Below are 13,685 nucleotides of genomic sequence, written 5' to 3' on the forward strand. Positions count from 1 at the left end.
GTGCTCAGCTGTCAATCAATTTTGTCAAAATGTTCAGGGAGGTCAATGTATAGTATTTGTAGCTTACCCATGCCGGTCCAGTGCTAAGAGGACAACGGATGTCCCCGGCCCCTTAGCCCCCCCCCCCGCCTCCCCCCGCTCAATGTCTCAATTCACTCACAAAATGCAACTCCGGTAAAGAGGAGTGGGCCTCTCGCTCTCCCCCACCAGGCTGGAGGGGACTCTCTGGACAGGCTGTTGGGGAGGAGGCTTAGCAGTTGCCTCGTGCGGCACCGCACCTCTGGCGCACACCAGTCTTTTGGGGCGGGAGCTCCCTGTCGGCCTCTCTCTCCTTGGATTCAGCTTGATTTCAGCACTAGGGGCCAGATGTAGGTGGCCTATTACCGGTCGGTAACGGCCGATTTCGGCCGTTACCGACCGGTATATTGGATTCGGCATGTAGGGGGCATCTGATTTACAGAATCGGTAAATTTACCGATTCTGTAAATCAAGATGTAGGTGGCACGTCACAGAGTGCCACAGGCCCTTTAGGAGTCGGTATTTACCTCCCAATCCTATTGGGTGGTAATATACCGATTTCAGGTGTACATGCACATCTGTGCATGTACACCTATGCCATGTGACACACATACATGGCCTTAGGGCATGTATGTGTGCCACATGGCACACAAGCCTGCACTTGGGGTGCTACAGGGTGTCAAAGTGACACCCCGTTCCCCCTGCCAGGATTCGGTATTTACCGATTCTGTAAATACCGAATCGGTATTTCCCATTGATTCCTATGGGCTTCAAAGCCCATAGGAATCAATGGGAAATACCCATTCGGTATTTACCGAATCAGTAAATACCGAATCTTAAAGATTCGGTAATTGTGTCTTAAAAATTACCTACATCTGCCTCCTTCTAATTTACCGATTCATAAATACCGAATCGGTAAAATTCGGTATTTATGAGTCGGTAAATTAGATTTACCTACATCTGGGCCTAGATCTCATCCGAAGCATGTCCATCTGTCTCCCCTTTAAAGGCTAGTCAGTTACTTCTATTATCCACGGCTTCAACACCGAAATCCACATCAACAGAATCACGTGCCAAAACCAATACCAGCTTTCATACATTAAACACCAACAGCAATAAAATAAAGACGAGCCTATTCTAGCGCAGACAGACCCCATTGACATGAGACACCAAAAAAAAACCACTAAGACATACGTTAACAAACATGTGAACCAACAGACACAGCTAACATAGCATACTAACATAATATTCATATGCCATCACCAACACTCACACAAACGCAAAACAACATCAGCATACCAGCACAGACATCCACCCGACTAGACTATGTCTCTGCATACACTAACATCCATCATCAACACTAATACACTGACAGAAAGCAACCCAATGCCAATACACACCAGCGACGTACACACCGCACAACCAAGGGACCTGTATAAGTGAAGGGGTACCAAGTCCCATTATAACTGAATGACCATTAATCGATAGCAAACCCAGCGCATTGCCAGATCCACTCTGCCCTCATCTGCATTTCATTGACACACTTCAGATAGAAACGCCTGACTACTTATTTCCACACAGCCACCGCTTTTCCAGTAAAGCTGTCAGTCTATCCGGAGGCAGGACAGCCCTACCTCCATCAGCTGTAGAGAAAGTTGCCAAAGGCACAGCACCCACCCCTCAGACAGCTCTAAGCACTCTCTGTTGTGACCTACTCAAATGTATTCCCAACAATGCCGGTCACCCTGTGCAATCTTAAGTGAATCTCGAAAGTAACACCCATCTCTCATTCCAAAAAGGAGATAGCTGCTGGCATTTAAAGGGTATATAAATGGGAGACAACTCTGCTGAGAAAGAAAGACTCTGCAGCTGCGAGGAAAAAAAGTCTCATCAAGTGTTGTGCAGTGAAGTGTTTCATGACACATACCTGTCACCTTCCAGTTCGCAAACCATTTTCACTACTGGACTCCAGGCAAATGCGCCAGGTTCATTCTTCAACCATTTCTCAATCTCCCTGCGATTCATGTCACTGATGTCTGTTGCAATGATCGTTTTGAAAGATTCACAGGCAGACAGGAGATGGTAGATGGAAGGGCCGGTGCCAAAATCAATCAGTGTGTCTCCTTGAACGGCACCTGGTCAGAAATATAATATAGGGTCAGTCGTCTGCATTCCTACTACCATGGCACGCTTTTTTAAATACTTGGGTTTATTATATAAATGAAGAGTGCGAGCAGTTTTCATGGGGAAATGACACGTAATGGCAAAGGATCCTAAAGTTAACCTTTGTTTTGAAAGAAAAACAATAACCAGTTAAAGGCACAACAATGTACTTCTGTTGGAAGTCTACTTGGCAGATTAAGAAGAGAGACAGGTAAAGAGACACAAAGGGAGAGAGAGTGTGAGAGAGAGAGAGAGAGAGAGAGAGAGGGGGGGGGAGGGAGAGGGAGGGGTACTGCCCGAAAATTTATAAGCTGTGACTGAGTTTCCACATCACCTGATAACGTAGACTGTATCCTCTCACTTACATCTGGTAGCCGATTTGGAGGATATGTAAGGGATGTGTGAAATAACAATATTTCAAACAACAGAGCAATTAAGTGATGAGGAACTGAAAGATTAAGACCAAGTTTTTAAATAGAGTATTCATATATTAAATGCCACTAAAATGGAACATTATAAATTCCCCATCAGAAATTTTTGGCAAAAGCCATGACGTTACAAATATTGTACTCTTAGTGAAGATATGATGAGAAATGGTTGAGCCTTTAAATAGACAAATATTTTACAATCCACTGATTATTCACATTTTCGCACTTTACAGGAAAGTTAGTTGCTGCCCAGAGTGAGGACTTACTATATATGGAGTACAGAAAATTACATTTGAAAATTATACCATGAGGGCTGCTGCCTGTTCAACAGTTTTCAGTCCACAACAAATAAAAACAAAAAACAAGAGTGTACTTCACAGGTCTCAGGCCCAGTAAAGGTGAAAAACAAGACTTTATATTAGCAAAAAAAAACAGAGGCTACATCATGACAGGACATGGTTCTTACAGTCTTCGATTTGTCCTCGGATGGAAAGTCGTCCACTGTAAAGTAGAAGGTCTTGACTCTTAGGCCCTCCCTAAGACAGGCTCCAATCATCATCTTCTCCCAGTGTTTCACTGAAAGCCAATAGAGAAACTTTCCTACTTCGAGGTTTGTTACAATTGGCGTCCCTTGTATATTTCATGTACTGTTTTTACTACAGCATATCTGAAGGCCTTTTTCTCTTCTCGTGCACCCAGAGTCTTTAAAGGTCTTTGATATGGCACGGCACTAGCTCAAAGCAACAATGGGAATGTTCACAGAGAAGATTTGTGTGTGTCAGTAGTATCTCAAACATGTGGTTCTTCTCATAGCACGGCATGGTGTGTGAAGTCCATTTAAGAGCAGATTACAGAAACCAGGATGTGATATATACAGGAGCAGACCACAGACGCTACAAGTGACAGAGCTATCTCGTTTACATTTAGTAGACATGACCTGTCTAAGAAGGCCAGTTAACCTACATTTAAGACTTTAGGGAGTCCCCTAAATAATGGTTCAAGGGGGCAAACATGTGCCCCCTCAGGGCCTGCTTCACAAATGTATTGTTATAACCTATGTATATATCTCCTGTTCTCATTCACCCCTTTCCTCTCTAGCTTCAGTGGTTTCTCCCATAGAACCTTGAGAGAGAGGCTACTTAGAATGTTGGGGTTGAGGCGTTTGACAGAGCTGCCCTGGCAAGCTGAAGATGTTAATTGCTTACTACTTAAATAAAGCTTTTGGACCTACCTTCTGCATCTTCATTACTCTTTGGCGACGATCGTGGGATGTTGTGAAAGGGACAGCGCAACATCTTCACTGTGTTGACATTTTTCTTGCCAGAGGCATACATTTAAAGGTGAGCTTGTTTTGGAGTCTGTTTCTATAGACACATTAGGAGATTTTTCGCCATCCTTGGTTGGAGTGCATACAAGGCATTTTCGTGATTTCCAGTGTTTCCCAGAGCGAACGTGAAATCAAGGGCTAGCACACCTTTAGTCATGCCTCTGGAAGGTTATGGGTTGCTGTTTGGACTACCTGTGCCCGTGTGGCCTCTCAGGACTTAGTTCCACAGAAACTGTCACTGAATAGAATCAATTTTTGCAAACTTTCTAGGACAAGTTTGGTGTTCTGGAGTTTCTGGGGGGAGTCCTGCACTCATGGCGGTCCATTGTGGCTCCACGCTGGAAGACTGAGCGGTTTTCCGATCTCAATTGCACATCGTGCTTGCACTTTGAGGCTTTTCTTCCTGTTCCGCACTGACCAGCTACAGCAGAGTTCTTCAATCTGTGGGGCGCGCCCCCCCCCCCAGGGGGGTGCAACATCATCTCAGGGGGGCGCGCACTCCACACTAAGATCTTCCCTTTCAGTCTTTTATTGTCCTTAGGCATGCAGGTCTTCACCCCTTTCAAATGGAAATCTGTTTATTGGGCTCTGGTAACTGAGGGCTGGAGGAGGGTGGGGGCGGGGAGGGGGGGAATAGATAAGGCACCACTTGCGCTTTTGTCTTGCAAAGAGCTAAGTGTTAACCTACCCAGGGTTTAATTGGTAGACCTGAAGCTTCAGCTGCAGTGGGAGGCAGGGTCTCCTCTGCTAAAAAAAGGAAAGCAAATGAACAGACAGTCCTGTTCCTCTGTGTTCAATTTCATAGCAGAGGAGATTCCTTGCCATGAAATGATGGTCTGCTCCTTGCTTTCAGTTTTAGCAAAGGAGACATCCTGCCTCCTAAAGCAGCTGAAGCATTTCAGCTCTACCAGTTTAACCCCGTCCTGGGAGGAAGCTCTTAGAAAGGAGACAAAGTTTCTGTTACATTTACACAGGCAGGTGCCACAACACTTTGAGTTACCAAAAGAAAAATGCCAGACAGCCATGTGTTTTTTTAAACAGCCTGCAAATTGCTTGTCTTGACACCAAATATGCTTATAAATAAAGATAAATACATTTGTAATGTGACTTTTCTGTCTTTGTTCCATTTTATATTTTATTATCAGTCATGGACTATACAGGCTGCCCTAGAACACAATTAAAAGTGCTACTATTTATATTTGCTGTTCAAAGTATGTGCAGACAAGTGCTGACAATACAGCTTTAGGTGACTGTTTATGTTTGTACCAACTGGGCCATAAAAATAATGAGCTGGCAACCCTAACCATAAAACTGGAAGTTTGTTGCAAGATCAGCACATTTATTTCCTCCACCTTGATCTCTCGTTAATGCCATAATAGCAATAGTTTAACATATCTGAAACCCTACGCGGCCGTCAATAACTTGCTGAGTTAGTTCAAGTGTCTGGGAATGCACCATGCATTCAGACAACTCACTCCTCATTCTTGCCCTTCACTTTCACGCTCACCCTGCACTCACACTGATCACCATGCACTCACACTGATCACCATGCACTCACACTGATCACCATGCACTCACACCATTCACCCGCTCACCCTGCACTCACAGTGATCACCATGCACTCACACCGATTACCCACTCACCCTGCACTCAAAGCGATCACAATATACTCACACTGATCACCATGCATGCTCACCATTCACCCGCTCACCCTGCACTCACAGTGATCACCATGCACTGACTCTGATCACCATGCACTGATTCTGATCACCATGCGCTGATTCTGATCACCATGCACTGATTCTGATCACCATGCACTGACTCTGATCACCATGCGCTGACTCTGATCACCATGCATTGACTCTGAGCACCATGCACTGACTCTGATCACCTTGCACTCATTCTGATCACCCGCTCACCCTGCCCTCACAGTAATCACTCTGCACTCACAATGCACTTGTGCTGTTCACCCTGTACCTCACCCTGCAGTCACGCAAGCACACTACTCACCCTGCACTCATGAAACACGACACTCACATGTCCCCCTTACTGCTCAATGTGCCTACTCACTCAAATAAGACCCTCAGTAACCATACATTCATTTGTCCCACTCTGCACTTACATCCGCACACAAATTCATATGGTCACCTCACTTACCCTGTAGGTACTCCTCTTACCCTACTCCCACACTCTCGCATCACTCAACCTGCACTCAGATGGGTACTTCTGACACCCACACAGCGCAGCGGTTTAACGTGCCTGCTACAAAGAACGTGTACCATGCAGATCAGAGTGTGGGTAAACTATGAGTAGCTCAATAAAAAAATGGGCATTGTTGATGAGTGGTAGTGAGGAAATTCATGGAGAAGGAGGAAATGGGGGGGCAAAACAGACTGTTGCACTATGTGCAACCAGTGCTAGGGCCAGCCCTGGATGGGAGTGTTAGCCCCCCCCTCGAAGTTCGGATCCAATTGCGCCCCTGTACACAAGTATGGGCATGTCGTGCCCCATCAAGGTTTTTGTCCTAAATTACAAAAGGACATATTTACATGCACTGCAATCAGCCTTTCAGGGGTTCCCTTGATAGAGGCAGCTCTGTTTTTGCCCTGATGGCCGGGAATAAATCCTAAACAGATTCTTGTAAAAACTGTTTTGTTTCATTTCTTTTTAATGTGATTGATATGAGAGAGTCTATTACTATTTGCAGAGAAATGTTTTTGTTTCATGCAATTTTAGATCAAAACGGGTCCACACATTTATGTTGGTGGTGTTGTTATTAATCTAGGTCGTGTGTTAAACAAAGCGTTCTAGTAAAAAGAATTTGCGCACATTTTATCTTAGAAAATTGGGTTTTGAGCTGTGTAATAAGCCTCTGTCATTTCACCACACCCATTCACAAACCTGCAGTTTACTAAACACTCTAATTATGTAAAACATTATTTGCCGAATATGGCCCGTGATATGCATGTGGCAGTCGATTATGTAGTGTACCAGATTCCAGAAATTTCTGTCAGGTGGTGGGGGGGGGGCAACATCCAAAACAATTCAGCTGGGGGGGCTCAACCTACAAAAGTTTGAAGACCTCTGAGCTACAGGATTGAGAAACTTCGCTCCAGATCTTATCGGAAGATCCGGCTGTCACCCTGAGGCAGTGTGCCCCGAGCCATGCTGAGAGTAAGAATCTCTGCCCATCGCTGTATGCCTGTTCTTTCGTTGTGGTGTTGAGGTGGCGGCTTGTCTTCCACAGGCAGTGTGCGCCGAGCCACACTGAGAGCAAGGATCTCCACCCACTTATTTGTCATCATGTTGAGGAGGCCACTCCAGGGATTTCTCTTTAACAGAGAGCAGAGAAGATCATAGAGGTAGAAAGAGGGCTGCTCCTTCACCATTAAAGGAAATGTTTATACGTTAGTATTTCTGTGAAGAAACTATAGTTGTTGTTTTTTTAATGTTTTTTGTTCATTCGTTCCAGGTATTGATCTTAGTCAACTGTCATCAAATCTATTTTAATCTTTTGTTTATACCGTTGCATATTGATGTATTTAAATTTCATGTACCAGCCCCCACCATTTTTGAAAGAGCTAGGAGAACCAGACATACCCTAGCGAAGATGGCTAGGAATATTTAAACCATATCTTATAGCAATATAAGGGGGCAATTTCTCTTCTGTAAGGAAACACCACATTCTTTTACATAACGTTTGACAGAGCTGCCCTGGCGAGCTGAAGATGTTAATTACATACTACGTAAATAAAGCTTTTGGGCTTACTTTCTGCGTCTTCATTACTTCAGGTATACTTACACTTTTGTTTATGATTTTTTGCTATTCACAAAGAGATTTCCGAGTAGTATCTTAACACGTGCAGAGTCTTCCCACATAAAAAGATAGAACAGTCCTGTCTTTTTAAGTGCAGAGAGCGGAGACTAGGCACTTGCAAAGATACTATCCTTAAATCCCTTTGTGAATTGCAAACAATCCTAAACTTTCACAAAAGTGTAAGTTTACCTTTGTGATTCAGGGCCTGAGTCTTATTTTTAAATTGACAAACCATGACTGTTCTATGTTTTTTTCTGAAAATAAACATGAATGTTCACTTATATCATCACAGTAGATATTAGAAAATAAAAAAATGAAAACATCTTCTCAAGAGCACAGCAATATGAATGCTTCCATTACAAAAATCAGAAATGATTGAGAAAAAGAAAACAAAACTGTGTTTAACCATCACATGTAGAGGCAAAATAGCTCATAGGCAATGGCCTTCCTAAATACTGCTGATGGGCATGATGGGAAACTGGTACCTTCACTGAAGGAGTTACTATATTTAGCTGTTTATTCGCAGATCTATGGTTCAAGACACATAACTTATCATCATAGTTCTTTCCTTGCTCATGATTGGATGCCCTTGTTGTCTGCAATGTATTTGATGGTTTTTCTCCCTATTTTTGCATCTGTCCCACACAGAAACAATTTGGTTTAACTGTGTTCTGTTTGGGTGATCTGTATCCTTCTACTGCATCCTTCATTGGACTATTTTTTCCTAATTTCTATACAGTATTCCATGGAAGTACATGTTTCCTTTCTCTCACCCTCTTGCTGTTTTTGCTAATCCACAGAACTCTCTTTTGCTCCCCCTTTACCCTCCTTGTCTTTTACCCTGCTCCACAATGTACCCCTCCCTGTGTTATATATTTTTATTTAGCTGATGTTCCTTGCTGTCTCCCAATTTTTTCCTCCCCCTCCAGAAGCTCTCCTTTGATTTTGCTCCCCCTCCCATTTTCTCAGTGCTTTCCTCTATGTTGTCCTTTTAGCTACACTTGTTAATTATTTATGTATTTTTTATATTAATTTATTTTATCGGGTCTGGCAGAGCAAAGTGCTGCCAGACTGCTCACCCTATTTTTTGTGCTTCACATGCAATTCCTACTCATGTACCATATATTTCAGTACACTGTTCTAAGAGGCTGTCTCTCGTATTAGAACAGTAAATAAAAAATGGCCGACATGGCTCATGGTGCATGAGAATGACTTCATCGCGAAGAACTTGCGTGCATGTGTCACAGTGCATGTTGGCTATACCCATTGCAATGTTCCCATCTATGCATGGGATGCGTCTTCACACATGAGGTCAGCAGTGCTTGGCAAAAAGCATTGGCAAAGCGAAAAAGTTAGGCAGTTTGGAGCCAAAACCTATTAGCTTTGGCAATGGTTGTTAATATGGTCGCAATACCAGCACCTTAATCAGTTTACCTTATCAGTAGACTTACTCTTGTGCTCTCTGCAAGGGGACTTATGGAAAGAGTGATTTTATGGAGCAATGTAAAGTCAGCACTCACTGAGTTTCGATTTAATGCATAACTCTGCTATGCTAATAAAATATTGTCTTTCAAATTGAAAATAAGTTTTAGCTGGAGCTCAGGACTTCATTCAAAACAAAACAAAAAAATAGGTACATTTGCTGTTCAGCTTTTACTTCTTATTTGGTATCTTTTTGCTTCGTAGTATCTGCTCTCTGCTTCCCAATTCTTCAGGGACATGTTTTATTAAAAGGCACTTCTTCATAAGTGCAAGAGTTTTATGGACATTGTAAGATGTTACTGTAATAGCCCACTGTACAAAGCTATGGCATTCACTGAAAGCACTTTACCAACATTTCACAATGGAGACTCAGGCCGAAGTGCTATAATGGTATTAGAACATTGCACCCACTGAGGTTCATGGCACACTTTGGGGGTGAATGTAGGAAGAAGTTTATGCCCTACTATTTGTAGAGAGGGGAAGGCTGTCCAACCTATCTCAAAGGAGGAGTGGAACTCGTGCTCCTTGACCAGAACTCTCTGTTCTTTTTTATAGTCTCAATGTACGCACTCTTGAACACACTTACATATTTACCACAAATGTGTTTTTCAACCTCCTTGTGGCAGCGTTTTTTTTTTATCTCAGAAACTAGCCTAGCATGGGGTCAGTCTTTGGAGCTCTTCAGCGTGGAGAGAACTACTCATCCTTTCCCCCGTCATCGCCAAACCAGGTATCAATGTTTACAACTAGTTGAGAAAAGCACTCTTATGCCTTGACTAAAGAAACTAGAAGACACACATATGATTGACGGAATGCGGACAAATCAAACATTCACCCCTAGTCAAGAGATCTGGGTTAAATCCATTGTCATTTTGCTCTCAATGCCACCCCAGTTTAGACCCAGTCAGATGCAAATAAGTCTTGACTCTGCTCCTCATGGAAACAGTCCAGCCCGAAGTGCCAAACCAGGTCCTTCCTGGACCGGAAAAAATCATCCTGGGACCGGTTTGGGGTATCACCCCTCATCAGGCAGGCTAGCTTGAATCTAGGGGCATAGGGTTATTCAGCCAGGTCAGCTTGAATCCAATGGCTAAGGGTATGTACGAACGTAGCTCTCTTGCTCGCTGTGCCACTGGATTGAAGCCAGCACTGATGGGGTAAGAGGGTGCTCCACCAAGGTAAACTGCAGATATTAAACTTTTCCTTGATGGCAAGTTAGCACAGGGCTCTCTGGTCAAAGTGGCATTTTACCCAACCGTCTTAGTAAACGGCAACCATTGCCTGTTTTTAATACACAGGACTGCCATACCACGCATGCCAGATACCCTAAAAATGCATACCATGTGAAAGCATTTGCAATATGCCTTAATTTGCCTTTCCTTGCATAGCACATAGCTGCATTTGTTTATTATTAAATATTGTGAAAATGACTAAATGTTGATTCATGCATGTTTGCATCACTATATTACCATTGTACAAAAGCAGCAAAGTGCTGTTTGAAATGGTGGTACGTACACTATATAAAATCTCATCACGTAAATGTAGAGTAAGAAGTGCATGAGTAGCTCAGTAGACGGCCAGCCATGTGCCAGTGGGTTTGGAGGTAGACACCTCCACCTGTCCATGTTGGATAGCTGTACCTCTCGCTTGCGGGGATTATTTTGCAGAAAGTGCTCCAGCCACTGTAATGGCAATTGTTTGATCAAAAATGCAAAACGGACAGCAAGGTTTTTTGTTCTGTAGGAAAAAACCTATAATTTCTTTGGATGATGTAGTGCAAGCCAATGCCCAGCACATCTGTCAGTGTGAAAAATGTTGCTTTAATGAGACAGGAGTGCAATCACATAAATTCATCTTTGCTAATGGCTTAGAGACTACAAAAACAGATTTACATCATAATTTTCTTATCTAACCAATCTTCACCATCACCTAAAGAAGTTGACCTCTAATCAACTATAACTATGTGAAACAACTTACCCCCATGCTTTTATTCCCCCATCAAGCTGACCAACATAAGCTACCATCCACTGCCTATATATATTTATATATATATATATATATATATATATATATATATATATATATATATATATATATATATATATATATATATATATTCACTGAAAAAACCATAGGTTATAGACCATATATAGTTAGGAATTAGCATTTACAAAACCTTGAAAATTCACTGAAAAAACCATAGGTTATAGACCATATATCGTTAGGAATTAGCATTTAAAAAACCTTATTTTACTCACACAAAACCATTGAAATTCCATATATAGTTAGTTGCACTAACTATATATCGCGCACCCGCAATCCACTGCTGATGATGTCACATATTACATCATTCATGACATGGTCAGTGACATCACTGATGACATCACTGATGACATCTCAAATGACATCACTGATGACATCACTGATGACATCTCATTTGACATCAATGACCACATCACTGATGATATCATTCATGTGACAATACAATGCATCTCCTCACATTTTAATATAACCTCTGTTTCACCCAGTGTTAAATACAGAATATAATTTTTGAAACCATTGACACACCAATACTAGTTACTACATACGCACTCACTGATTCCTACGTCTACACACACCTTCACTCATTCACCCATACAATCATTCATACATACAATCACTCATCTTTACAACACTATCATATGCACTCATACACCTATACAGACACTCACAGGCTGCCACTCATCCATGGAGTTACTCACACACCTAGTCAGTCCTGTAAAGAATCAATGACACTTCCATTTTCTTGTCTATACAGTTAAACATAGAGCACCTTACATTTTCAAACATATACTAACACATACTTACCTTGTTATACAATCATTGATACAAGTACACATTGATCTGCACAGAGTCACACACCTCCCAGCCAGCCACACACACACTCAGTCTCCCATACAAATACTTGGACAATCAATCAGTAACCCATATAGTTAATCATATAGCTACTGATCAACACATGCAGCAGTTTACAGAACAACAGACATAATGATGCACAAATTAAGACACTTTAGTCACTAACCCATGCACTCAGTGAGACACATTTAATCACTCACTCATACATTCAGTCATGCACCTACTAAATCCTTTGTCCAGACACTTATACTTCCACTCATTCTTCAATATGTAAGACACATTTTAACTTTACAGAAACATACAGTCACTGGATGTTGTCATCAGTGATGTCATCAGTGATGTCATTTGAGATGTCATCAGTGATGTCATCAGTGATGTCACTGACCATGTCATGAATGATGTAATATGTGACATCATCAGCAGTGGATTGCGGGTGCGCGATATATAGTTAGTGCAACTAACTATATATGGAATTTCAATGGTTTTGTGTGAGTAAAATAAGGTTTTTTAAATGCTAATTCCTAACGATATATGGTCTATAACCTATGGTTTTTTCAGTGAATTTTCAAGGTTTTGTAAATGCTAATTCCTAACTATATATGGTCTATAACCTATGGTTTTTTCAGTGAATTTCAATGGTTTTTTAATAGCAAATATCATAAGCTGTCGAATGTCAAGTACGTGGTAAGTAAAAACATTTTCGTGTTTATGCACACTGATCTGCTTTGAATGCTGCCCCCCACCCCTCATTTCTATTAGGAGTACTCTCTCTTTGCAGATAGTGAAGGGTAGTTAACGCAGCCCTTTGCCCCCTTTGTAATCCGTCGTGCCTGCTTCTCTCTCCATTTGATTGATTGTTCTCTTTGGTTCATTCTCTATTTACAAACAAGCACAGAGTCGCAATACTCTGTTTAGTCTTTGCAGATAGCGAAAAATCGTGTAAAAAAACAAAAGGAATCGAGCAAAATCAGTAGGCCACTAATGGGATCTCTTTTTGACCTCGCTAAAATAGAAACATTAGGAACAACCTGTTGAAAATAGCAATGCGTATGTACATAAGCGGCGTTCATTTGTGTTCACAGTACCCCTTGTTGATTGTTTCAATCGAGCATTGAATTGTTCGAAGTTAATTCTCTTAAGGATCTTCTCTACCTGCAAACGAGGAAGAATAGGAATATTCTCTCTCCCTTTGCAGATAGTGAAGGGTAGGTAACGCAAGCCTTTAACACGTCGTACCTATTTCATTCCTCATTGATTGATTGATTGTCCGAACATTGACTGTTTGGGAATTAGTTCTTTTTGGAGGTATTCCCTGTTTGCAAATAAACGTAGGAAAATCTTTGCAAGTAGTGAAAGGGTACGTAATGCGGACCTTTCTCCCCCGTTGTAATCTGTCATGCCTATCTACTCCCCACTGATTGATGCACCTTTTTCACCCGGACCATTTACTAGAGATACGTCATCTGGCCCGACCAGAGAGCACCCCTAGTGAAAAGGACATATGCAATAATAACGAAGTGATCACTGTATCCTGTTAACAGAAACTTTACCATGA

At 42.0% G+C, this 13,685-nt stretch overlaps 1 protein-coding gene across 1 annotated transcript in view; it reads right to left on the reverse strand.

The window, feature by feature from the left end:
* LOC144825059 (nicotinamide N-methyltransferase-like) overlaps positions 1-13,685 on the reverse strand; it is a 215,235-nt gene that overhangs the window by 29,036 nt on the left and 172,514 nt on the right. Inside the window, exon 2 of the mRNA XM_078683970.1 lies at positions 1,946-2,153. Coding sequence (XP_078540096.1) covers positions 1,946-2,153 — 208 coding nt within the window. The remainder of the gene's footprint in view (positions 1-1,945; positions 2,154-13,685) is intronic.

The sequence above is a fragment of the Lissotriton helveticus genome, chromosome 3_1, assembly GCF_964261635.1.
Source record: "Lissotriton helveticus chromosome 3_1, aLisHel1.1, whole genome shotgun sequence".
NCBI lineage: Eukaryota > Metazoa > Chordata > Amphibia > Caudata > Salamandridae > Lissotriton > Lissotriton helveticus.